This window comes from Coregonus lavaretus (genome assembly GCF_964263955.1).
Source record: "Coregonus lavaretus genome assembly, contig: HAP1_SCAFFOLD_5004, whole genome shotgun sequence".
Classification (NCBI taxonomy): Eukaryota; Metazoa; Chordata; class Actinopteri; order Salmoniformes; family Salmonidae; genus Coregonus; species Coregonus lavaretus.
The window spans coordinates 690-26,270 of NW_028161449.1; the positions used below are offsets into that span (position 1 = coordinate 690).

A 25,581-nucleotide genomic window follows, 5' to 3' on the forward strand; every position below is an offset into this window, starting at 1 on the left:
CAAGTGCACACTTTAGGAGAAGGGTGGATAATCAGGATGTAACACTAGAGTAGAGTGACTGCCTGTACCCGATGGTCGCTGTCCAGTCTCGTGTGGTGCTGAACTTCAGAATTCAGATTCCATCGCTGTCCGCTTCAGTGGTTCTGGATTTCAGATCTTCCCTATTAGCTTGATTGATTGATTCAGCATTGATTCCATCACTGTCCGCTTCAGTGGTTCTGGATTTCAGATCTTCCCTATTAGCTTGATTGATTGATTCAGCATTGAGCCTTTTACTCCTGTGACATTTACATTTTAGTCATTTAGCAGACGCTCTTATCCAGAGCGACTTACAGGAGCAATTAGGGTTAAGTGCCTTGCTCAAGGGCACATCGACAGATTTTTCACCTAGTCAGCTCGGGGATTAGAACCAGCGACCTTTCGGTTACTGGCACAATGCTCTTAACCACTAAGCTACCTGCCGCCAACCACATCATATTTGAGTCCAGACATGCATGTTAACATTCTGCCTTTTTCATTTCCCCTGACAGAGCACGATAAGCACCGTCTATGCAAGAGCACAGAGTACATGAACCTTCACTTCAAAGTCAAGTGGTTCCACAATGAGTACGTCCGCGAACTGGCTGCCTTCAAGGACACACCCCCTGAGTATTCTCTGTAAGTAGTGTGCTGCACACACACACACACACACACAGACACAGACACACACACACACACAGATGAACAAAGATTATGCCCCAAAAACATGCTAACCTCTCACCATTACCAATAACAGGGGAGGTAAACATTATTGGGGAGGTATGATATGTATGCCTCTGTAACTTTCTCACTCATCATTATTCACCATTCATTCATGATTAGCCGTGATCATGGTACATTCTTTTTTTTTTAATGTTTTAAAGGTTCTTCGGCTGTCCCAATAGTAGAACCCTTTTTGTCATGGAACCCAAAAGGGTTCTACCTGGAACCAAATAGGTTTTTTATTTTATTTTATTAGGATTCCCATTAGCAAACGCCAATGGCGACAGCTAGTCTTACTGGGTTCCGACACATAACAAAATTACAATAAACTATTACAATAAAACATAACAATTTACAATAAAAGGGACTCCAAAATGATACAATACATGATTTAACATTTCTATTGGGCACTACATAATCCCAAACACAACCAAAACAAACTGCAAATGCATCCAACAAGTTTGTAGAGTCACAAGCTTGATGTAGTCATTGTGTGCTAGGAATATAGGACCAAATACTACACTTTTGACTACATTTAATACACTATAAGTGAATTTGTCAAATACTTATGACACCTTCAAATGGGGGGACTAGATACATAAAGTGCTTTCATTTCTAAACGGTAAAACAGATATGTATGAAAATACCCTCAAATAAAAGGTGACATTCTGTACTGTCGCCTCATATAAAACATTTGATCTGAAATCCAAAATGCTGGAGTATAAAGCCAAATAAAATCACTTTCCAAACAAATACACACACCTTACACCACCTGAGTATTCTCTGTAAATACTACAGCACAGTGGAAATAAGCCTTTGTTTTATCCTTGATGATGTCATGTTGTCTCCAACAGGAGCAGCCACATTATTTTAATCAGTAAATATATACAGTCATGCAATCAACCTTCACAAACACACCATACATGTAGAACTGAGTATTCTCTGGAAGTACTGTAATGTACCCACACAAACACACCATACATGTACAACTGAGTATTCTCTGGAAGTACTGTAATGTACCCACACAAACACACAATACAAGTACAACTGAGTATTCTCTGGAAGTACTGTAATGTACCCACACAAACACACCATACAAGTACAACTGAGTATTCTCTGGAAGTACTGTAATGTACCCATACAAACACACCATATATGTACAACTGAGTATTCTCTGTAAGTACTGTAATGCACCCACACAAACAAACAAACACCCAGTTCAGTTTACGTCCTGAATTGACTGAATTGAAATATAGTTTACCCCAACCCTGCCATACATGTTAAACCCCAAAGTGCTTTACAAATCAGCATTTAAAACTAGATAAAAAATTAAAGGAGAGAATGTCATGAGGGTCAGGTAAAAGACAGGTGATTGTATTAAATATGTAAAGATATGGAATACTGCTCTCTCAGACAACCTTGCTAGTGCCCTCTTAGACACACACCTCCCTGTCATTGTTGGTCAAACAGCGTCCAATCCATTACAGAGTGAGTTATGAATGACAGCTCACAGTCCCGCCCACCTGCTGCTGTCATTTAAACACAAAGCACCTTCAGGAGTTAAGGACACACACACACACATACACACACCGCCCACCTTATCACTTTCTCTTGTGACAGATGCCCTTAAACAAGGCGCACAGCAGGGAATACACTTTCAACACACACACACACTTTGGATAGTATGTACAGTACACTCACAGTGTGTGTGTGTGTGTGTGTGTGTGTCCTCCAGGTGGTTCGAGCCATTTGTCATTCAGTGGCTGTCTGAGAATGAGGATGTTGCCATGGACTTCCTGCACGGAGCTCTAGGGAGCGACAAGAAGCTTGGCGTGAGTACTCACACACACTCTCCTCTCACCTCACTCACTCACTCTCACTCGTTCACTGTCTGGTAGTCCTCTGTCTCTTCTCAGTGAGGGATGAAGAAATAACAGCAGTGTTGACATACAGCACTCTGCTGCTCTGCTCTGCTCACTCCAATGAAATACTGCACCACTGTGAGATACTAAAGCTCTCTCTCTCTTCTCGCTTTCTCACTCTCTCCCTCTCTTCTCTCTTTCTCAATCTCTCTTCCCCTTCTCTCCCTATCTCTCTCTTTCTACTTCTCTTTCTTTCTCTCTCTCAATCTATCTCTCTCTCCCCCCTTCTCTTTTTCTCTCTCGCTCAATCTATTTCTCTCCTCTCTTTCTCCCCCTTCTCTTTCTCTCTCTCTCCCTCTTTCTCTGTCTCTCTCTCTCTCGCTCGTTCTCCAGTTCCAGCCAACGTCGGAGCATGTCCTTTTCTCCTGTTCAGTGGTGGATGTGTTCACTCAGCTCAACCAGAGTTTTGAGATCATTAAGAAGCTGGAGTGCCCCAACCCACAGGCCCTGGCTCACTTCATGTGCCGCTTTGCTAAGGTCAGACACTAACCCCTAACCTAAAGTCCCTAGCTGTGTGTGTGTGTGTGTGTGTGTGTGTGTGTGTGTGTGTTTGTTTGTTTGACCGTGTGTGTGCGTATGTGTGTGTCCAATACTATTTCTAAGAGTGTTTTAATATTGTAACAACTCAATATTGTTCATTCCTTTTCTTGTTTGTTTTTCTAGACCATCAACAAAGTTCTGTTGCAATATGCTGCAATCATAACCAAGGATTTTGGATTGTATCTGAACCAGGAGAAAGTGGTAAGTGTTCTCTGGATGCATATAATGATCTTTCTGCACACAAAAAAAGATGGACCAGCCCATCTAGCATTTGCCCAAACTCCCCTATGGCCAGTCTGGTTGTGAATAGTACTATTATATGCTAGATGTATAATACTATGACTGTGTCTCTGTGACAGCCCTGCATTCTCATCAACAACATCCAGCAGCTCAGAGTTCAGCTGGAGAAGATGTTTGAGTCCATGGGAGGCAAACAGGTCTGTAGCAACCCCTTACCTTTATACATACCCCTTACCCTGTCCCCATCCCCTTACCCTGTCCCCATCCCCTTACCCTGTCCCCATCCCCTTACCCTATCCCCATCCCCTTACCCTGTCCCCATCCCCTTACCCTGTCCCCATCCCCTTACCCTGTCCCCATCCCCTTACCCTGTCCCCATCCCCTTACCTTTATACATACCCCTTACCCTGTCCCCATCCCCTTACCCTGTCCCCATCCCCTTACCCTGTCCCCATCCCCTTACCCTGTCCCCATCCCCTTACCCTGTCCCCATCCCCTTACCCTGTCCCCATCCCCTTACCCTGTCCCCATCCCCTTACCCTGTCCCCATCCCCTTACCCTGTCCCCATCCCCTTACCCTGTCCCCATCCCCTTACCCTGTCCCCATCCCCTTACCTTTATACGTACCCCTTACCCTGTCCCCATCCCCTTACCCTGTCCCCATCCCCTTACCCTGTCCCCATCCCCTTACCCTGTCCCCATCCCCTTACCCTATCCCCATCCCCTTACCCTGTCCCCATCCCCTTACCCTATCCCCATCCCCTTACCCTGTCCCCATCCCCTTACCCTGTCCCCATCCCCTTACCCTGTCCCCATCCCCTTACCCTGTCCCCATCCCCTTACCTTTATACATACCCCTTACCCTGTCCCCATCCCCTTACCCTGTCCCCATCCCCTTACCCTGTCCCCATCCCCTTACCCTATCCCCATCCCCTTACCCTGTCCCCATCCCCTTAACCTTTACCCCAACCCCTTACCCTGTCCCTCATCCCTTTAACCTTTACCCCAACCCCAACTCCATGGGAGGCAAGCAGGTCTGTATCTCTTCTTCACCCCTCATATCCCCATTTTCCCACACCCTCCATGGCCCTAATCCTAGTCCTACCCCATCAGACAATCCTCACCTTCCCCCTAGATCTGTCACCATCCCTCTGAAGACTGATTTTTATTCGCCCACCCTGTTCTGTTTCTCCACTCTTCTAGCTCTTCTCCCTCCATCCTGTCTGGTCTTGTGCGTTCTAGTTTGTTTGTTTTATAAATGTTGTTTTATAAATGTTTGATAAATGTCTGGATGAAAGCCCTTAGTCTGTGTCTTGGGTTTCAGATATTCTAGCATGTCCCCCTCTATCTGTCTGTCTGTCTCTCTGTCTGTCTCTCTGTCTGTCTCTCTCTCTTTCTCTCCCTCTGCCTGTCTGTCTCTCTGTCTGTCTGTCTCTCTGTCTCTCTGCCTGTATGTCTCTCTTTCTGCCTGTCTGTCTTTTTCTCTGACTGTCTCTGTGTTGGTCTCTCTCTGCCTGTCTGTCTGTCTGTCTAATCCTGAGAATATAGCAAACGTTTTCTGTTATGTGCATGCTGTCTCTTTCCTCTTTCTAATGTTTTAAATGCCTTGAGTTTTGTCTTCTGTGGTCTTGTGTTTCCCCATTCTACTCTGCTCTCTCTCAAGGAGGAGGGGGCTGTGTCCTTTTGCAAGGTGTGTAGTATAGGACTCCTACCACCTACCATCCTAACCACCCTTTACTAAACATAGGACTCCTACCACCTACCATCCTAACCACCCTTTACTAAACATAGGACTCCTACCACCTACCATCCTAACCACCCTTTACTAAACATAGGACTCCTACCACCTACCATCCTAACCACCCTTTACTAAACATAGGACTCCTGCCCTCCTTTATTTTTAAATATGTATGTAATCTTTATTAATACAGGTAAGTCAATTAAGAACAGATTCTTAATTACAATGATGACTTGTCCTACCTAACACCCTTTACTAAACAGCCTACCTAACACCCTTTACTAAGCATATAACTTCTACCATCCTACCTAACACTATTTTGTAAGCATAGAACTCCTACCATCCTACCTAACACTCTTTTCTAAGCATAGTACTCCTACCATCCTACCTAACACTCTTTGTAAGCATAGAACTCCTACCATCCTACCTAACACTCTTTTCTAAGCATAGTACTCCTACCATCCTACCTAACACTCTTTACTATGCATAGAACTCCTACCATCCTACCTAACACTCTTTACTATGCATAGAACTCCTACCATCCTACCTAACACTCTTTTCTAAGCATAGTACTCCTACCATCCTACCTAACACTCTTTACTATGCATAGAACTCCTACCATCCTACCTAACACTCTTTACTATGCATAGAACTCCTACCATCCTACCTAACACTCTTTACTATGCATAGAACTCCTACTATCCTACCTAACACCCTTTACTAAGAATAGAACTCCTACATCCTACCTAACACCCTTTACTAAGAATAGAACTCCTACATCCTACCTACCACTCTTAACTAAACATAGAACTCCCACCATCCCTAATATGCTTTATAACACCCTTTAGGCCTACTAAGGATATGTCTTCCACCATCCTTACCATCTTTCACTTAGAATAGGAGTTCTTACAAATGGTTGTGGTCATGCATTCTGTTTAACCTGATGAAGATCAGGGGGCGGCGCACAATTGGCCCAGCGTCGTCCAGGGTAGGGGAGGGAATGGCCGGCAGGGATGTAGCTCAGTTGGTAGAGCATGGCGTTTGCAACGCCAGGGTTGTGGGTTCGATTCCCACGGGGGGCCAGTGTGAAAATTAAAAAATTAAAAAATAATGTATGCACTCACTAACTGTAAGTCGCTCTGGATAAGAGCGTCTGCTAAATGACTAAAATGTAAATGTAAGATCCTCTGGATGGAAATGGTGGTAATTAGGACCATACAGTGTTAGGGACGTTTTCTATTTTAACTATCCCTACCACCATCTACTGAACTATAGTAAATGCATGTACCCCCACTTCTCACCCCGCACCCCCACCCCCACCCCCCCCCCCCCAACCTATGCTTCTCCCACTCTCAGCAACACACACACACACACACCCCACCTACGCTCTGACCCTCTCAGCAGCATGTGCCACAGGGCATACGGAATCAGAGCTACCCATCTGTCAGCTAGTCCCCGCGCTCTGTCAGGGAGCAGTATTCATCCCCAACACACACACACACACAGCCCACATTCTGTCACTAAGGATAATGGTTCCAACCCACCCGGTCCCACCATTTTTAGCTTGGTGCCTTTTTTCCTGGCTCATTTAGTGGAGTCGTCAGTGTCCCTCAGCCTGCAGCCTGGAGTCAGGGTCTTTTTGATTGCCTCTCTTTGGTCCCCAAGCTGAAGCTACAAAATGCTCCAGACAGGATTTCACAGAAACTCTGATGAGCTTCTCAAACGCTTACAAAACTCCCCAGCTTTGCTCTCTCTCTCTAAAGGAACGGTTCTGTTAATGAGGCGTCTGAACAGATAGAGTCTGCGTCCCAAATGGCACCCTATTCCCTATTTAGTGTACTACGTTTGAGAAAGTAGTGCTCTATAAAAGTAATGCACTATATAGGGAAAAGGGTGCTATTCAGGACACAGACATAGGCATGTCTGACTGAAAGGAAATGCTTTAGTTGGTTTGGCTGCAGCTGCTTGCATTAGACGTTTGACAGGTGATTTATTTAGGCGAATTGAGTGACAGGGATGTTGCATTATTCAGGAGAAACATACAATAGTAATTACAACCTGATAACGCTATAAACTACCTTGTCATTCAGGCATTAGACAGCTATTCCTAATGATCTCTAAACATAATGGATAATGCAGATTGATGAACTAAATGTTTTTTTTTCCATTTAGGCAGACCTCAGCACAAAAACACATTACTGGCTAACTGGCAGTGAAAGTGTTCCCAACGCAATTAGCAAACTGAAAGCCACGGCAATTACACAGACCAATGTGCTATCCTAGAATTTGAAATAACACATATTTCAGGCTCTACATATCTTAGAATTAGAAATAATAAATCCGTCATTTCATAGGATTTGAAATAATAGATCAACATCAACTTCTGCAAGGCTGAGACAGAGACGTGAGAGAGAGTGGATCTCCTCTCCACTCAGAGGGTGAAGATAATATAGCTCTTATGATACATACAGAAAACATTCAAACAAGTGTTTCCATTATTTTGGCAGATCCCTGTATGTGCATGCTATGGTCAATAATACTGACAAACCGTATGTAAACACGTCAGTCTCTGAAACATGCTCAGGATAACAGCTTGATCACTGTGTAATGGCTTCTATAATGGCCTGCTATACACAACACCTGTCTCGACAAGCCATCCACCATCAGAACGAGATAGGATTAGAGAGCTGGTCTGTGGCTGCATGACTCTTATCTAACCTAAAGTGATGATCTGTCACACACACACACACACACACACACACAAACACACACACACACACACACACACACACACAGGCTTAATGTGATGACCTGTCATGCATATGGAGCAGCTAGCTTTTGTCACACATCTATCTCAGGGACCAGGCCTGAAACAGCTCCCACTCTCCAATACACACACACACACACACACAGCAGAAACACACACAACACAAGCACACACAACACACACACACAGACTTCTGTGTGCAGAATAAGTGGCAATGTTACTGGTGAATTGTAGGATCTATAGAGTAGACTTAAACACATCAATGAGCAGGCCACTCTGAAAGTCTTTAGTCATTCTAAATGATGCTGTCTGCCCCTCTGTTCTCTTTTCAGTCCTCCCTGGAGTACACAGACAGGCCCTATAGATGTTACGTCCCAAATTACACCCTATTCCTTACATACAGTAGTGCATTACTTTTGACCAGGGCCCATAGTGCACTGTATAGGGAACAGGGTGCTATTTGGGACGCATCCAGTGTCCTCTCCTCCTGACATGGTACTGCAGAGGCATCCAGTGATGGGGGGACTGTGAGCCAGACACAACATGTGCTTAGCGTACTAAACATCTACTTGACTGACTATCAGTGAGTTGAGGTGGGAGCCTGGGTCCTGTGAGCTGACTGAGTGACAAAGGGACCATCACACACAGATAGATTAGATCTCCCCTTTAAAACACATTTAGAGGGTTGGGGATCTATCTGTCTCTGCCAAACCCTCTTGCCCTAAAACACCTTTAGGGTGCATCCCAAATGGCACCCTGTTCTCTACATAGTGCATTACTTTTGACCAGAGCCACTATATAGGAAATAGGGTGACATTTGGGACACACGCTTAGAGTGGCTGTTGACCCCCTCCATGGCACACCCCTACTCTCACCCCCATCCTATCCACCCATCCCTCCCTGGCTTATCCAGTCTGAACTCTGTCCCCCTATATGCCAGAGAGGCTGACATAGGTCGCATCCCAAATGGAACCCTATTCCCTTTATAGTGGACTACTTTTAATCAGAGCCCTATGGTCCCTAGTCAAAATTAGTGCACTATATAGGGAATAGGGTGCCATTTGGGACACTGACATATTGTTGTAGTGAAGTAATGATGTATTGGCATAGGGTCAGGTTCAGGGTTGAGATAAGAATAACTCAGACCCTGACATAAATCATTCATTGATGTCAATGAGAGACTCAACATGTAAAAATGTTTGAGTTATGGGATCAAGTCAGATGTCAAGTCAGAATGCCGCCCATAGTAATGTAGTGATGTAGAGATATAGTCTGTTTCCCAAATAGTATCCTATTCTTTACAGTGCACTACTTTTGACCAGAGCCCTATGGGCCCTGGGCACCCTATTCCCTATTTAGTGCAATACTTTTTAACATTTGACCAGGGCTCGCGTAGGGCTATGGTCAAATGTAGTGCACTATATAGGGAATAGGGTGCCATTTCAGACGCAGCCCCTGTGAGTCAAAAAGTTGAGTTATGTGCGCAGATCTCAAGTGAAAATAAGGCCCATAGTGATGCAGAGATATCGAGATGTATGATGTTAGTGATATAATGCTGTATTGATGTAGCAGCTAATGACGGGGCATCTCCCTGCTTGTTGCTGTTGCAGCTGGATGCTGAGGCCAGTGAACTACTGAAGGAACTGCAGAACAAACTCAACACCGTGCTGGATGAGCTCAGTGCAGTCTTCGGCTCCAGGTGTGTGTGTGGGGGGTGGGGTTCTGTGTGTGTGTGTGTGTGTGTGTCTGTGTGTGTGTTTTTGTGGCTGTTTCTGTTACTGTGTGTGTCTGTGGTCTGTGTGTGTCTGTGGTCTGTGTGTATCTGTGGTCTGTGTGTATCTGTGGTCTGTGTGTGTCTGTGGTCTGTGTGTATCTGTGGTCTGTGTGTGTCTGTGGTCTGTGTGTATCTGTGGTCTGTGTGTATCTGTGGTCTGTGTGTATCTGTGGTCTGTGTGTATCTGTGGTCTGTGTGTATCTGTGGTCTGTGTGTATCTGTGGTCTGTGTGTGTCTGTGGTCTGTGTGTCTGTGTGTATCTGTGGTCTGTGTGTGTCTGTGGTCTGTGTGTGTCTGTGGTCTGTGTGTATCTGTGGTCTGTGTGTATCTGTGGTCTGTGTGTATCTGTGGTCTGTGTGTATCTGTGCTAACCATGTGTTATTTCCCTGTCCAGTTTCAAGCCGGTGATTGAGGACTGTGTAAAACAGATGAACCAGGAGTTAGTCCAGATGAAGGGGAGTGCTGCAGGGAAGAGCAACGCTGCCATGGATGCTGAGACCGTCCTCAGACCACTCATGGACCTCCTGGATAAAAAGTAGGTCCCTATATGCATATTATCAGCTGGCTTAGAGGTTAGTAACCAGTAGCCTATCCATGGATCTCCTGGATAAAAAGTAGGTTTCTGTTTACACCCTTGAGTTAATATTGTAACCAGTTAGCCAAGAAGTGAGAGGGTGGGTTAGTAACCCGTTAGTTGAGAGGTTAGTAAACCCTCATGCAACTCCTGGATAAAAAGTAGCTGTTTGTTTTCACCATGGAGTTACTGAGGATTTATATTGTGAGACTCAGTAGGTGTCTGAATGCATGTGGCAGTTATCCTAGTGGTTGGAGCTTTGGGTTAGTTAACCAGTTATCCTAGTGGTTGGAGCTTTGGGTTAGTTAACCAGTTATCCTAGTGGTTGGAGCTTTGGGTTAGTTAACCAGTTAGCCTAGAGGTTGGAGCTTTGGGTTAGTTAACCAGTTATCCTAGTGGTTGGAGCTTTGGGTTAGTTAACCAGTTAGCCTAGAGGTCGGAGCTTTGGGTTAGTTAACCAGTTAGCCTAGAGGTTGGAGCTTTGGGTTAGTTAACCACTTATCCTAGTGGTTGGAGCTTTGGGTTAGTTAACCAGTTAGCCTAGAGGTTGGAGCTTTGGGTTAGTTAACCAGTTAGCCTAGAGGTTGGAGCTTTGGGTTAGTTAACCAGTTAGCCTAGAGGTTGGAGCTTTGGGTTAGTTAACCAGTTATCCTAGAGGTCGGAGCTTTGGGTTAGTTAACCAGTTAGCCTAGAGGTTGGAGCTTTGGGTTAGTTAACCAGTTATCCTAGAGGTTGGAGCTTTGGGTTAGTTAACCAGTTATCCTAGAGGTCGGAGCTTTGGGTTAGTTAACCAGTTATCCTAGAGGTTGGAGCTTTGGGTTAGTTAACCAGTTAGCCTAGAGGTCGGAGCTTTGGGTTAGTTAACCACTTATCCTAGAGGTCGGAGCTTTGGGTTAGTTAACCAGTTAGCCTAGAGGTCGGAGCTTTGGGTTAGTTAAGCAGTTATCCTAGAGGTCGGAGCTAGAGGTCTGCATGGAACTGATGTATTCATCCCTCTCCCTCTCCCGCTCCCACCCACACCCGCTGGCTTTCTGTCTGACTCCCACCTGCTAGAGCAAGAACTGGTCCCAAACCCAACCGCAGTCCTGCAATGTTATTTTAGGCATAGGCCTATGTGACGACGCAGCTCACTTGCCAGCAGCCATGGTCGCAGCCATTTTGAAACCTATAGGCAATATCAAAATGTGCAAAAATAACTGAACATATAGGTTCATGGTTGTGGGAAGATGGGAGGGGGGGTTGCGGGGGGTCGGGGGATTTCTCTCCCTGCTCTGTGAATTCTGAGTGTGTGAATAATGCAACAAAGATGTGTTTATAATACAGTAGGTAGGTTAAAGCATACCAAGCAGAAAGACAACCGTTTCCAAATATACTGCGGGACAAACAAAAATAATTGAATCTGACCGCCCGCTCCCAACCGCAGCATGAAAAATGCAGACCGCCCAGCAATGATCTCTGTCAGGACACAATCTCTGATCTCTGTCAGGACACAATCTCTGATCTCTGTCAGGACACAATCTCTGATCTCTGTCAGGACACAATCTCTGATCTCTGTCAGGACACAATCTCTGATCTCTGTCAGGACACAATCTCTGATCTCTGATCTCTGTCAGGACACAATCTCTGATCTCTGTCAGGACACAATTTCTGATCTCTGATCTCTGTCAGGACACAATCTCTGATCTCTGTCAGGACACAATCTCTGATCTCTGTCAGGACACAATCTCTGATCTCTGATCTCTGTCAGGACACAATCTCTGATCTCTGTCAGGACACAATCTCTGATCTCTGTCAGGACACAATCTCTGATCTCTGATCTCTGTCAGGACACAATCTCTGATCTCTGTCAGGACACAATCTCTGATCTCTGCAGCCCTCTAGTTGGAGCCTTGGGTTAGGTAACCAGTTAACCAGTTAGCCTAGTACAGGGTTCCCCAACTGGCGGTCCACAAGCCAAGTTTTCTGAGCAAATAAAATTATTATAATTATTATTATAATTGTGGAAATCTGTTCCAAAGTATTCCCATGCATAATATATATTCCCACTCATAATAGAGATACACCAACATAAAGTGTCTTAATAGGGTGTTGGGCCACCACGAGCCGGAACAACTTCAATGCACCTTGGCATAGATTCTACACGTGTCTGGAACTCTATTGGAGGGATGCGACACCATTCTTCCACTGGAAATTCCATCATTTGGTGTTTTGTTGATGGCGCCGCTACAGAATCTCCCATAAGTGTTCAATTGGGTTGTGATCTGATGACTGAGACGGCCCTGGCATATTGTTTACATCGTTTTCATGCTCATCAAACTAATCAGTGACCACTCGTGTCCTTTGGATGGGGGCATTGTCATATTATGGGGGCAAAGCCATGGTAGCCAAAATAATGGCCAGCCCAGAATTTGTATACATGACCCCTAAGCATGATGGGATGTTAATTGCTTAATTAACTCTGGAACCACACCTGTGTGGCATCACATGCTTTCAATATACTTTGTATCCCTCATTTACTCAAGTGTTTCCATTATTTTGGCAGTTACCTGTATATGTGATTGTATACAAATGTAAGCAAGGTTTGAAATTATTATGTTTTAGTCAAATATTATATCTGTTTGGGATTATTGCTGTCAATTTGCCATCTACAAATGATTTGTAATAATGTTACGGCCTCCTGACCATCAGCTCAAGAAACAATCGGCCTGCGGCTGAATCAAGTTGATGATCCCTGTCCTAGCAGTTCTAGAGTAGGTCCCATGCTGTGTAAAGGCAGGATGATATGGCTCTATTCCACATCAGAATAATCAGTCTGGAGGTGTTTTGGATACACTGGATTCAATATCAATACTGATGTAACCACTCCCCCTGCAGTAAAGAAACACACACACAAAAAACACAAACACACACACACAAACATACACACACAAACATACACACACACATGCGCACTGAAAAACATGTCAGTGTTTTTCTGTGTGTGTACATGCGTCTGTGTTTGTTCTTTGTGTTAATTTGTGTTTTCTATAGGGTAGGTGTTTCTCAGTGTGTTTAGGTGTGTGTGTGCATGTGTGTGTGTGCGTGTATGAGTGCCTGTGTGCCTTTGTGTGTTTGTTATTGGTGTAGGTGTTTCTCTACTTCAGAGTGGTAACATCCATATTGATATTCAATCCAGTATTCACCAGGGAGCTGTATGTATTCCAACATTATCTTGTAGGCCATCTTCTCTACTCTGGCATCCACCCCTGAAAGAGTGTGTGTGTTTGTGTGTTTGTGTGTGTGTGTGTGTGTGTGTGTGTGTGTGTGTGTGTGTGTGTGTGTGTGTGTGTGTGTGTGTGTGTGTGTGTGTGTGTGTGTGTGTGTGTGTGTGTGTGTAAGCTGTGATTCTCTCTCAGACACTCACAGCAACATCGAGGCCAGTGGGGTATTACAGTAGAATCCTCTTAATACTATGCAAAAACTAAATCCTTTCTCCTATCTCCTTAGCCAAGGTTTTCCATTCACTGAGATTATAATGTAAAGCTGATGCATTTATTCCACATATCATGGCTTTTTGAACTTCACACGTGATTGTGTTTGTCCATGTTTGATCCTGTTGTCTTCCTATAGGCCCTGTGGCTTGACGTATGTGGCGTGTAACGTTTGAACGTGTTAAAGGGACATTTCACTCATACATTAAAGTTTGTCAGATGTTTTCAGACTTCTAAAGTAGTCTAACGTCTAGATGAAACCATGTCCCACAACATCAGTTGTGGAAATTCAGCTATATGCCTCAATCACAAAATAAATAAAAAAGATAAGCACTGTCTAATTCCCTGGTTTTCCTGGTTTATTCTATGCTTATCTTTGGGGTGGATCTACACAACTGATGTCGTGGGACGGGGTTTCATCTTGGCATTAGACTACTTTAGAGGTCTCAAAACATCTCAAAAACGTTGATTTGAAAGTCTAATGTCCCTTTAACTTGATTGTGTTTCTGCTGTGGTTTTAGATCTGACTTTGACTGTTGGCTTTGCTCTGTTCTGTCTCTGTTCTGCTCTGTCTCTGTTTCTGTTCTGTCTCTGCTCTGTCTCTACTCTGTCTCTGCTCTGTCTCTGCTCTGTCTCTGCTCTGTTTCTGTTCTGTCTCTGCTCTGTCTCTGCTCTGTCTCTGCTCTGTCTCTGCTCTGTTTCTGTTCTGTCTCTGCTCTGTCTCTGTTCTGTCTCTGCTCTGCTCTGTCTCTGTCTCTGCTCTGCTCTGTCTCTGCTCTGTCTCTGCTCTGTCTCTGCTCTGCTCTGCTCTGCTCTGTCTCTGCTCTGCAGTTTGATTTTATTCGCAAAGATCTGTGAGAAGACGGTGTTGAAACGAGTCCTGAAGGAACTGTGGAAGATCGTCCTCAACACCATTGAGAGAATGATAGTCTTACCACCTCTCAATGACCAGAATGTGAGATGTTATGTTATATACACCAAACACACACACACACACACACACACACACACACACACACACACACACACACACACACACACACACAGACATACAACACCAACAACACCATGGAGAGACAGATAGACCACTGTAAGCCATGAATCTATTCTAACCATGATGGCAGTACCTCTTACACTAGAGCAGAAGTATGTTGCCATGGTTCTGGAGTGCTACAGGTACTGCACTGTTTACTTGCCCCCAACAGGCACCAAATGAGATAATTGGCCAATATCAGAGCTGGGCTAAATTCCACCTACTTTACCTGGTCTCTTTTAGGACTGAAGCAAAAAACGATCTAACAGAGAAATCAGTACAGTGCAGTATCTGCAACATTTCAGGACCAGCGTTGCCTACCTCTCTATCTCTGGCTGAAATGTCCTCTAGGCTGTAGATACACACACACACACACACACACAAACACACACAAATATGTACAAAACACAGACACACCATAGAGGATAAGATGGTGTCTCCTTTTCTCTTTGTGTGTCAGTCATGCAGGAAATGTTAGTTAAGCCTGGATAGAGGAATGAAAAGCCAAAACCTGCTTTTCTAACCAACAGGCAACACTGACCAGGCTGACAACACCCAGAAGGGATGTTCTCAAACACACACACACACACAGTCTTGTATAACTAACCTTTTGGGGACACAATTCTGTCCTGATCAAAATCCTATTTTCCCTAACCCCTAACCCTAACCTAACCCTAACCTTTACCCCAAAACCTAACCTTAACCCTAACCCTAAACCTAATTCTAACCCTAACACTAACACGAATTCTAACCTTAACCCTAAACCCCCTAGAAATAGCATTTTACCTTTTGGGGACTAACAAAATGTCCCCAGTTGGTCCCAAAAAAAACGTTTACTATTCTTGGGGAGACTTCTGGTCCCCACAAGTATAGTGAAACACGTCCATAGACACACACACACAAACAACAAAAAACGATTTCCTTTACTGTACCACCTTCGTGTTTCCTTTCACATTATATTCAGTATGTAAAGGCTTCAAAGGTGTATATATACAATATAACCCTGTCTGTCTGTCTTTTCTCCTCACAGCAAGGAGCCCAGATGATTTTCAGTGCTGCCAAGGACCTGGGACAGCTATCCAAACTCAAGGTAGGTCTGGGGCGTTCATGACACCTTACACACCATGAGTGTGTGTGTGTGCGTGCATTTGAGTGTGTGTGTGTGTGTGTGTGTGTGTGTGTGTGTGTGTGTGTGTGTGTGTGTGTGTGTGTGTGTGTGTGTGTGTGTGTGTGTGTGTGTGTGTGTGTGTGTGTGTGTGTGTGTGTGTGTGTGTGTGTGAGAGAGAGATAAAAACAGAGTTGAATAGGCACTACTGGGTGATCTGAAAAGTCAAAGTCAATCAATCAATACTATAATAATACTTTTAGCAAAAATGTTTATTTTCAATTTACAATCTGTAGAAACAATGAGAATAGAAGGGTTCAGAACTTTTGTGAAACATCACAGTACAGTTGAAAAATATATGGCAAATAGAAATCCAATATGGATGGTGTTAAGAGATAGATGGGATGTGTTGAATGGAGTTGAAGGATGGGACTAACAACAACTAATAACAACAAGATAACTAATGTAAAGCATACTGTGTCCATAATAAGGATATAGGTTATAGGTTGAGAGCTTTTGTGAAAGAGCACAGTTAGAAAGATATGGCATATATGTCACACCCTGGCTCTGGGACTCATTATGTTGAGCCAGGGTGTGTGCATTCTATGTGTTCATGTTCTATGTTGGGTGTCTAGGTTGTCGATGTCTATGTTTGTATTGAGTGACTCCCAATCGGAGGTAACGAGTGTCAGCTGTCGGCTCGTTATCTCTGATTGGGAGCCATATTTAAACTGTGTGTCTTCACCTTGTGTTTGTGGGTTTTTGTTCCGTGTTCAGTCGTTGTTACTGTGGACTTCACGAGTCGTCTTTTGTTTTGTATTTAGATACTTTAATATAATAAAGTCATGTTCATTTCACACGCTGCGCCTTGGTCTACTCTCCTTTACGACGATCGTGACAGAAAAACCCACCATACCAGGACCAAGCAGCGTGTCCAGGAACAGGCAACCTGGACGTGGGAGCAGCGTCGGAGGGTCGAGAGGCAACCCCAAGAAATTTTTAGGGGGGGGCACACGGCATGGACGACGGAGGCAAAGATGGGGCGAATCCAGGAGGCCACCAGGCCAGGGGTACACCGCCCTGTACGTCCTGTGCGGATGCCTCACACAGAGTGTGTGAGGGTAGGCATTCAGCCAGGACGGGTGGTGGCCGCTGTTCACTCCAGGCCTCCTATCCGTCTCCACAGCCCGGTCCGGCCTGTTCCTGCCACCCGCACCAAGTCTACGGTGCGCGTCGCCAGCCCGACCCGGCCTGTTCCTGCCACTCGCACCAAACCTACGGTGCGCGTCGCCAGCCCGGTCCGGCCTGTTCCTGCCACCCGCACCAAGTCTACGGTGCGCGTCGCCAGCCCGACCCGGCCTGTTCCTGCCACTCGCACCAAACCTACGGTGCGCGTCGCCAGCCCGGTCCGGCCTGTTCCTGCCACCCGCACCAAGTCTACGGTGCGCGTCGCCAGCCCGACCCGGCCTGTTCCTGCCACTCGCACCAAACCTACGGTGCGCGTCGCCAGCCCGACCCGGCCTGTTCCTGCCACTCGCACCAAACCTACGGTGCGCGTCGCCAGCCCGGTCCGGCCTGTTCCTGCCACTCGCACTAAGCCAGGGGTGCGAGAAGTCAGCCTGGTAAGGCCCGTTCCTCCTCCACGCACAAAGCCAGGGGTGCGAGTCGTCAGCCTGGTAAGGCCCGTTCCTCCTCCACGCACCAAGCCTACGGGGTGCGTCGTCAGCCCTGTCCGGCTCGTTCCTGCTCTCCGCACCAAGTCTGTGGTGCGCGTCGCCAGCCCATTCCGGTCCATTCCTGTTCCACGCACCAAGCCAGGGGCGCGTGTCGTCAGCCTGGTAAGGCCCGTTCCTCCTCCACGCACCAGGCCAGGGGTGCGAGTCGACAGACTGGACCAGGGGCGCATTGGGGGGTGTATTGTAGGGTGGTGGTCAAGGCCAGAGCCAGAACCGCCACCGAGGAGGTATGCCCGCCCAGCCCTCCCCTGTTTGGGGTTTTTGAGGCGCGGTCGCAGTCCGCGCCTTTAGGGGGGGGTACTGTCACACCCTGGCTCTGGGACTCATTATGTTGAGCCAGGGTGTGTGCATTCTATGTGTTCATGTTCTATGTTGGGTGTCTAGGTTGTCGATGTCTATGTTTGTATTGAGTGACTCCCAATCGGAGGTAACGAGTGTCAGCTGTCGGCTCGTTATCTCTGATTGGGAGCCATATTTAAACTGTGTGTCTTCACCTTGTGTTTGTGGGTTTTTGTTCCGTGTTCAGTCGTTGTTACTGTGGACTTCACGAGTCGTCTTTTGTTTTGTATTTAGATACTTTAATATAATAAAGTCATGTTCATTTCACACGCTGCGCCTTGGTCTACTCTCCTTTACGACGATCGTGACAATATAGAATAAAACCGGATGGACATCATGAAAATGATCGGTGAGGTTGAGGGTAGAGGAAATTCAGGAGTAAAAACAAACAAAATAGAATTATTGTAAAATTGACTGTGTCCATAAAATGTATATAGTATGTATAAGCTGGAAGTAGAGGCCTAAGCATTGTTGTTCGCTAGTTTACTCCAATTAGGGAAGGGGTGGTAGGGTTGGAAAGTAATAAAAAAGGATATGTGCATATACAGTTGAAGTCGGAAGTTTACATACACTTAGGTTGGAGTCATTAAAACTAGTTTTTCAACCACTACACAAATGTCTTGTTAACAAACTATAGTTTGTTAGTTAGGACTACTTTGTACATGACACAAGTAATTTTTCCAACAATTCTTTACAGACAGATTATTTCACTTAGAATTCACTGTATCACAATTCCAGTGGGTCAGAAGTTTACATACACTAAGTTGACAGTGCCTTTAAACAGCTTGGAAAATTCCAGAAAATGATGTCATGGCTTTAGAAGCTTCTGATAGGCTAATTGACATCATTTGAGTCAATTGGTGGTGTACCTGTGGATGTATTTCAAGGCCTACCTTCAAGCTCAGTGCCTCTTTGCTTGACATCATGGGAAAATCAAAATAAATCAGCCAAGACCTCAGAAAAATAATTGTAGACCTCCACAAGTCTGGTTCATCCTTGGGAGCAATTTCCAAATGCCTGAAGGTACCACGTTCATCTGTACAAACAATAGTACGCAAGTATAAACACCATGGGACCACGCAGCCGTCATAACGCTCAGGAAGGAGACGCATTCTGTCTCCTAGAGATGAACGTACTTTGGTGCGAAAAGTGCAAATCAATCCCAGAACAACAGCAAAGGACCTTGTGAAAATGCTGGAGGAAACAGGTACAAAAGTATCTGTATCCATAGTAAAACGAGTCCTATATCGACATAACCTGAAAGGCCGCTCAGCAAGGAAGAAGCCACTGCTCCAAAACTGCCATAAAAAAGCCAGAATATGGTTTGCAACTGCACATGGGGACAAAGACATCAGTCAGGAAGTTCAAGCATGGTCGCAAATGGGTCTTCCAAATGGACAATGACCCCAAGCATACTTCCAAAGTTGTGACAAAATGGCTTAAGGACAACAAAGTCAAGGTATTGGAGTGGCCATCACAAAGCTCTGACCTCAATCCTATAGAACATTTGTGGGCAGAACTGAAAAAGTGTGTGCGAGCAAGGAGGCCTACAAACCTGACTCAGTTACACCAGCTCTGTCAGGAGGAATGGGCCAAAATTCACCCAACTTATTGTGGGAAGCTTGTGGAAGGCTACCCGAAACGTTTGACCCAAGTTAAACAATTTAAAGGCAATGCTACCAAATACTAATTGAGTGTATGTAAACTTCTGACCCACTGGGAATGTGATGAAAGAAATAAAAGCTGAAATAAATTATTCTCTCGACTATTATTCTGACATTTCACATTCTTAAAATAAAGTGGTGATCCTAACTGACCTAAGACAGGGAATTTTTACTAGGATTAAATGTCAGGAATTGTGAAAAACTGAGTTTAAATGTATTTGGCTAAGGTGTATGTAAACTTCCGACTTCAACTGTATATGTATGTATATGTATTTATATGTATGAGTATGTATATGTATATGTGTATATATACATTCCTTCCAGTTCTCTGCTGCCAATGACTGGAACGAATTGCAAAAATCTCTGAAGCTGGAGACTCTTATCTCCCTCACTAACTTTAAGCATCAGTTGTCAGAGCACCTTACCGATCACTGCACCTGTACACAGCCCATCTGAAATTAGCCCACCCAACTACCTCATCCCTATATTGTTATTTATTTTGCTCTTTTGCACCCCAGTATCTCTATTTGCACATAATCTCTTGCACATCTAGCATTCCAGTGTTAATACTAATTGTAATTATTTTGCACTATAGCCTATTTATTGCCTTACCTCCATAACTTGCTACATTTGCACACACTGTATATATATTTTCTGTTGTATTTTTTTTGACTTTATGTTTTTTTACCCCATATGTAACTCTGTGCTGTTGTTTTTATCGCACTGCTTTGCTTTGTCTTGGCCAGGTCGCAGTTGTAAATGAGAACTTGTTCTCAACTGGCTTACCTGGTTAAATAAAGGTGAAAAAAAAAAAAAAAAAAAAAAACATTTTTTATATATATAAATGCGAGATGAAAAACGTATGGGAGATTAGAAGTGATGCAGACAATTACATTGATGGAAGTTACAATCTATCTGCAATATTAAAGCTGATCTACCCCCTAAAGAAAAAAATCTACGTACATCCTCCAGAGCAGTAGATCTGTGTTAGTTGGTTAGTTCCCATAGTGATTACATCCAGATTGAGGTAATCTCTGCTAAGCCAGCCCACTCCTCTCCTACACTAGTCATGCAACTTCACTTCATGCTATAAACCCATGACTAAACAGGCCAAGTGTTCATCATATTATGTAATCGTGGTTGCTTTCCAATCCGTCTGTAACACAGTTGAACTGTTTTTAATGTTAGATAAAGTCCCTTTATCTCTGCTCCTAAGTAAAAGATCTTCCCACAGTTACAATCTTTGATCACAGTCGCTCTTCTCATTTCATGTTCCAAGAGGCACAGCAGAAAGATAGGGAGACAGCATTGTGTCTGTAATGCACCATGATTGAGGAGCAATTTGCAAGCAACTGTACTGTCGCTGTCTGTACTGTTTTGCTGTATTCTCCTGCTGAATCAAATAATCTGATCTCACAATGTGTTTACCATCTCAGGAACCACATTAATAATACACTGTAAAGGGGTTGCCATGAATTTGACAGTAGCTTACAGGCAGCTCGGTGGCCAGTAAAATTAAGTATTTTATATTACAGTATGCCTCAAAATATGTTAATGAGCAAGAAACAACAATACCATGTACCCACTAGTGGTCAAAATGTTTTTGGCGCTCCAAAGATATGGTACGGTACTGTATTCTCGGTGGAATTACAGTACCATTTTAAATATAGCAATTTTCCCACAGTGCTCCATAATTTACAGTATGCTGCAGAAACATATTTTTGTTTTACTGTTGATAATTCCTAAAATGAATGTATAAATTACAGTTTTCCATGACAGTGTACATAGCAATCTTATCATATGCGAACATCTGAAATGTAATCTGGCTGTGTGTGTGTGTGTGTGTGTGTGTGTGTGTGTGTGTGTGTGTGTGTGTGTGTGTGTGTGTGTGTATGTGTGTATGTGTGTGTGTATCCTCTCCAAGAAGAATGTTATGGAAACATGTATTAATGAATTGCTCTCTTTCTGTTCTCTCCTCTGTAGGACCATGTGATCAGAGAGGAAGCCCGTAGCCTGACACCAAGACAGTGTGCAGCCATGGACCTTGTCCTTCCCACCATCAAGGTAATGGAGAGATCTCGCTCTGTCTATCCATCCCTCTCTCCCCCCCTCCATCTGTCTCTCCCTCCATCCGTCTCGCCCACCATCCCTCTCTCTTTCCGTCTATCCCTCTCTTCCTCCATCCCTTTCGGCCTCCATCCATCCCTCCCATCCCTCCATCCCTTCCTCTCTCAATCCATCCGTGCCTCCTACATCCCTCCCTCCCTTTCACCTTCCATCCCTACCCTCATTCCTTTCTCCCTCTAACCATCCCTGCCTACCTTTCTCCGTCCCTGAATAGAAATGTTGTGGAAAGAGAGATGGACAGGGTTTTAACAGGGTAGTAGGGTTGTAATGAGAGTTTACCTAAAGGATAGTTGTAGAGTGGTGGCTGTTTTAACAGGGTAGTAGGGTTGTATTGAAAGTTTACCTAAAGGATAGTTGTAGAGCAGTGGCGGTCAGTGCTGTTTAAGATGAGGGAGGACGATTTTCTTTCATGAGCATGGCCTTATTTCTATTACAGCATATTGGATGACTCATTCATATTCCATTCACCCAGTTCAATTTACAGCGATAGGTTTACGCTACTACATGATACTCGAAGTTTCCCTATACCCATCACTAGCCTATGAGTGAAAGTTTAAACGCTGGTGCAAACAGGTCGAGAGATTTGAGGTGACAGACAGTCACATTCAATACCGCCTTGCACACCCTTGCCTGCATCTATCTGATATAGGGTGTAATCAATAGTCCAACAGTTGCAAACGAGAGTTTCAATTTGACAAATTAAGGTATGTTTATTCCCGTTTTGTTCCATTTGCTTCCGTTTAAGAAACGTTTTTCAACAGAATCGGCAGAATGAATACACCCTGATCACGCGTAAACAGAGTTCACTCTCATAACAGCCACATTCCTTCTCTTCCCTTTGCTTGTGGACTTCAATGCACAACAAATCAGCTGAATGTGACCAGGTGAAAAAACCTTTCCAAGCCAAACCTCTACAAACAGTCTACATCGTTGTCACCATATTAGCTAAAGTAACGTCATAGTCAGCATAGATAATATAACTAACGCGTTAGCAAACCCGCTACAATCATGCAGTAACGTAAGTGTACAATCAGTAAGCAGTTACACCGGCGGGGCCCGGTGGCAATAAATTAGTAATACCAAAAGCTTACCTTGACTTGGAAGAGTTCCAGTGTTGTGTTGGAAAGTCATAGCAAGCTAGATAACATAGCATCCCTCTGTTTGAGCAGGGTGTTTCAGTAAGCTAAACTAGCTAGCTGCATTTGCTAGCTAAGTAAGTGAATCTGCAAGTGAAAAAAAATAACGAAATCTTTCTCTCTCTATTTATCTCTTGCTTCTCCTTCATTTTGGAATAAATTAATTTGTTCAAACTGTTCAACTATTGTCTTTCTCTCTCTTTGAGTTAACTACTCATCACATTTTATACACTGCAGTGCTAGCTAGCTGTAGCTTATGCTTTCAGTACTAGTTTAATTATCTGATCCTTTGACTGGGTGGACAACATGTCAGTTCATGCTGCAAGAGCTCTGATAGGCTGGAGGACATCCTCCGGAAGTTGTCATAATTACTGTGTAAGTCTATGGAAGGGGGTGAGAATCATGAGCCTCCTAGGTTTTGTATTGAAACCAATGTACCCAGAGGAGGACAGAAGCTAGCTGTCCTCCAGCTACACCATGGTGCTACCATACAGAGTGCTGTGGAGGCTACTGTAGACCTTCTTTGCAAAATAGTGTGTTTTAATCAGTTATTTGTTAACGTGATTATATTTAGTATAGTTTTAACTTTATGTTTTATGATATTCACTGAGGAGGATGGTCCTCCCCTTCCTCCTCTGAGGAGCCTCCACTGTTGTAGAGTGGTGGCTGTTTTAACAGGGTAGTAGGGTTGTAAGAGAGTGGAGGTCTTTAAGAGGAGTAGCAGTGCTGAGAGGAGTCGATGCAGTCAGTAAGTGCTTCCCAAATGGCACCCTATTCCCTACATAGTGCACTACTTTTGACCAGAGCCTTTTGGGTGCCATTTGGGATGAAGACAGTTCAGACCGGGGTCTGTGTGAACACTCAACGCAGCGCCGTGAAACAGAATCTAATTGATTCCTACATCTCCATGGACACCAGCTCCCTGTTTAGATCAGTCATGCTGTGGAATTCTCTCCATCAGTATTCCGAGGAGAATGTCCAATTAGAGGAGTTGAGTAATGCCTCCAGGAGACTCTGGCCAATCACAGTTAAGTAATACCTTTAGGTGGAAGAGATACACAGGCTGCATGCAGGACTGGTTAAAGACTTAAAGGAAGAGAGAGGGGAGGGAGAGATGGGGGAGAGAGACTAGCAGAGATACACAGGCTGAATGCAGGACTGGTTAAAGACTTAAAGGGAGAGAGGGGGGAGGGAGAGATGGGGGAGAGAGACTAGCAGAGATACACAGGCTGCATGCAGGACTGGTTAAAGACTTAAAGGGAGAGAGGGGGGAGGGAGAGATGGGGGAGAGAGACTAGCAGAGATACACAGGCTGAATGCAGGACTGGTTAAAGACTTACAGGGAGAGAGGGGGGAGGGAGAGATGGGGGAGAAAGACTAGCAGAGATACACAGGCTGAATTCACTGCTGGTTAAAGACTTAAAGGGAGAGAGGGGGGAGGGAGAGATGGGGGAGAGAGACTAGCAGAGATACACAGGCTGAATGCAGGACTGGTTAAAGACTTAAAGGGAGAGAGGGGGGAGGGAGAGATGGGGGAGAGAGACTAGCAGAGATACACAGGCTGAATGCAGGACTGGTTAAAGACTTAAAGGGAGAGAGGGGGGAGGGAGAGATGGGGGAGAGAGACTAGCAGAGATACACAGGCTGAATGCAGGACTGGTTAAATACTTTATGCCTGCAGTAATAAGGCAAAGAGAGATGGAGAGGGGGGCAGGAGGGAGGTGGAGAGGGGGGCAGGAGGGAGGTGGAGAGGGGGGCAGGAGGGAGGTGGAGAGGGGGGCAGGAGGGAGGTGGAGAGGGGTACAGGAGGGAGGTGGAGAGGGGGGCAGGAGGGAGGTGGAGAGGGGTCCAGGAGGGAGGTGGAGAGGGGTACAGGAGGGAGGTGGAGAGGGGTACAGGAGGGAGGTGGAGAGGGGGGCAGGAGGGAGGTGGAGAGGGGGGCAGGAGGGAGGTGGAGAGGGGGCAGGAGGGACGTGGAGAGGGGGGCAGGAGGGAGGTGGAGAGGGGTACAGGAGGGAGGTGGAGAGGGGGGCAGGAGGGAGGTGGAGAGGGGGGCAGGAGGGAGGTGGAGAAGAGGGAGGTGGAGAGGGGTACAGGAGGGAGGTGGAGATGGGGGCAGGAGGGAGGTGGAGAGGGGGGCAGGAGGGAGGTGGAGAAGAGGGAGGTGGAGAGGGGTACAGGAGGGAGGTGGAGAGGGGGGCAGGATGGAGGTGGAGAGGGGTACAGGAGGGAGGTAGAGAGAGGGGAGGGGGAGGTAGAGAGAGGGGAGGGGGAGGTAGAGAGAGAGAGAGAGGAGAGGAGGGGGGGTAGAGAGAGGGGATGACAGAGAGGGGGAGGAAGGGAAATTGATAGGGCGGTAGAGAGGGATAGAGAGAGGGAAAGAGACAGAAAAAGAAATGGAACAAAAAGGATTGGAATTCTGAAGAGGAAACATTTGTATGGTGTTAAATGTAGTGCCGAAAAGCAAAACCATTAAATGATTTATCCGGTGTTGGTGAGATGATAATATGATACACCTATTCGTGTATGTGACAAAAAATGTTTTGTTGTGGATGTTATTGTTGGTGTTGTATGGACCAGTTCTTGGAGTTGGTGTTGTATGGACTAGCTCTTGGAGTTGGTGTTGTATGGACTAGCTCTTGGAGTTAGTGTTGTATGGACTAGCTCTTGGAGTT

The 25,581-nt window shown here is 45.2% G+C and overlaps 1 protein-coding gene across 1 annotated transcript in view; it reads left to right on the forward strand.

The window, feature by feature from the left end:
• Positions 1 to 530: 530 nt before the first annotated feature.
• The window catches only part of LOC311120654 (protein unc-13 homolog A-like), a gene marked incomplete at its 5' end in the record, with an annotated part of 40,382 nt that continues 15,331 nt past the window's right edge, over positions 531 to 25,581 (forward strand). Inside the window, 11 exons of the mRNA XM_084195239.1 lie at positions 531 to 657; positions 2,477 to 2,573; positions 2,997 to 3,140; positions 3,327 to 3,404; positions 3,563 to 3,640; positions 5,107 to 5,133; positions 9,559 to 9,647; positions 10,117 to 10,257; positions 14,598 to 14,721; positions 15,830 to 15,889; positions 21,627 to 21,707. Of these exons, the coding sequence (XP_084051365.1) occupies positions 531 to 657; positions 2,477 to 2,573; positions 2,997 to 3,140; positions 3,327 to 3,404; positions 3,563 to 3,640; positions 5,107 to 5,133; positions 9,559 to 9,647; positions 10,117 to 10,257; positions 14,598 to 14,721; positions 15,830 to 15,889; positions 21,627 to 21,707 (1,046 nt within the window). The remainder of the gene's footprint in view (positions 658 to 2,476; positions 2,574 to 2,996; positions 3,141 to 3,326; positions 3,405 to 3,562; positions 3,641 to 5,106; positions 5,134 to 9,558; positions 9,648 to 10,116; positions 10,258 to 14,597; positions 14,722 to 15,829; positions 15,890 to 21,626; positions 21,708 to 25,581) is intronic.